This window comes from Mandrillus leucophaeus, unplaced genomic scaffold (assembly GCF_000951045.1).
Source record: "Mandrillus leucophaeus isolate KB7577 unplaced genomic scaffold, Mleu.le_1.0 Scaffold30, whole genome shotgun sequence".
NCBI lineage: Eukaryota > Metazoa > Chordata > Mammalia > Primates > Cercopithecidae > Mandrillus > Mandrillus leucophaeus.
The window spans coordinates 842,305-842,913 of record NW_012103143.1 but is presented as its reverse complement, the minus strand read 5'-3'; the positions used below and the strand labels follow the sequence as shown (position 1 = coordinate 842,913).

General features: G+C 42.4%; 1 protein-coding gene across 1 annotated transcript in view; it reads right to left on the bottom strand.

Annotated features, from left to right (window-relative positions):
• Nucleotides 1–609, bottom strand: part of LOC105544451 (chromosome unknown open reading frame, human C11orf80) — a 119,145-nt gene that overhangs the window by 17,773 nt on the left and 100,763 nt on the right. The window contains exon 14 of the mRNA XM_011986962.1: nucleotides 229–327. Coding sequence (XP_011842352.1) covers nucleotides 229–327 — 99 coding nt within the window. The remainder of the gene's footprint in view (nucleotides 1–228; nucleotides 328–609) is intronic.

Here is a 609-nt window from a genome sequence, read left to right as displayed (position 1 = left end):
ATACAACGTATGAAACAACGGCTTTCAAGATATTGGACACCAGGCAACCAGTGGGATAGTCATTCCTGAGAGATAGAAAACAGATGATTTTGTTTCACAGACTTCCTTGCTGAAAGGCTGACCTCAGATTATGCAGTCTGAAACACTTGTACCTACCCACCCTCAATTCAGGATTCCCATATATCAAAATGGAAGATTCCCACCAAAGTACTGATTATTTACACATACCTGCTTCACCTCACATGAGCAGTGGTGAAGAAATTGGTGCTGAGTGATCTCACGAAATACTTTGCGCAGTTTGGTCCCAAACTCTTGTGTGTCAGCTGCCTAAAATGGGCCAGAAATAGAACATGCTGAGTTCCAATACTGGAAACCAAGGGGGGAAGTTCTCACACACAGTTAATACAGGGAGAAGAGGAGGCAGATAGTAGGCAAGCCATTAAAGTTAGGAGTTTTCTTAGTCTTCATGAAGGCAGGAGAGGTAAAAAGGAGGCCTGAGCTACTTGGTATAAGACAGGCAGTTGTGACTCCTATATGTCTTCCCACTTCTGTCATCTAAGCAAGATCCTTCAAAGAAGGTCTTTGTTCTCCCATCTTTTTTTTTTTTTT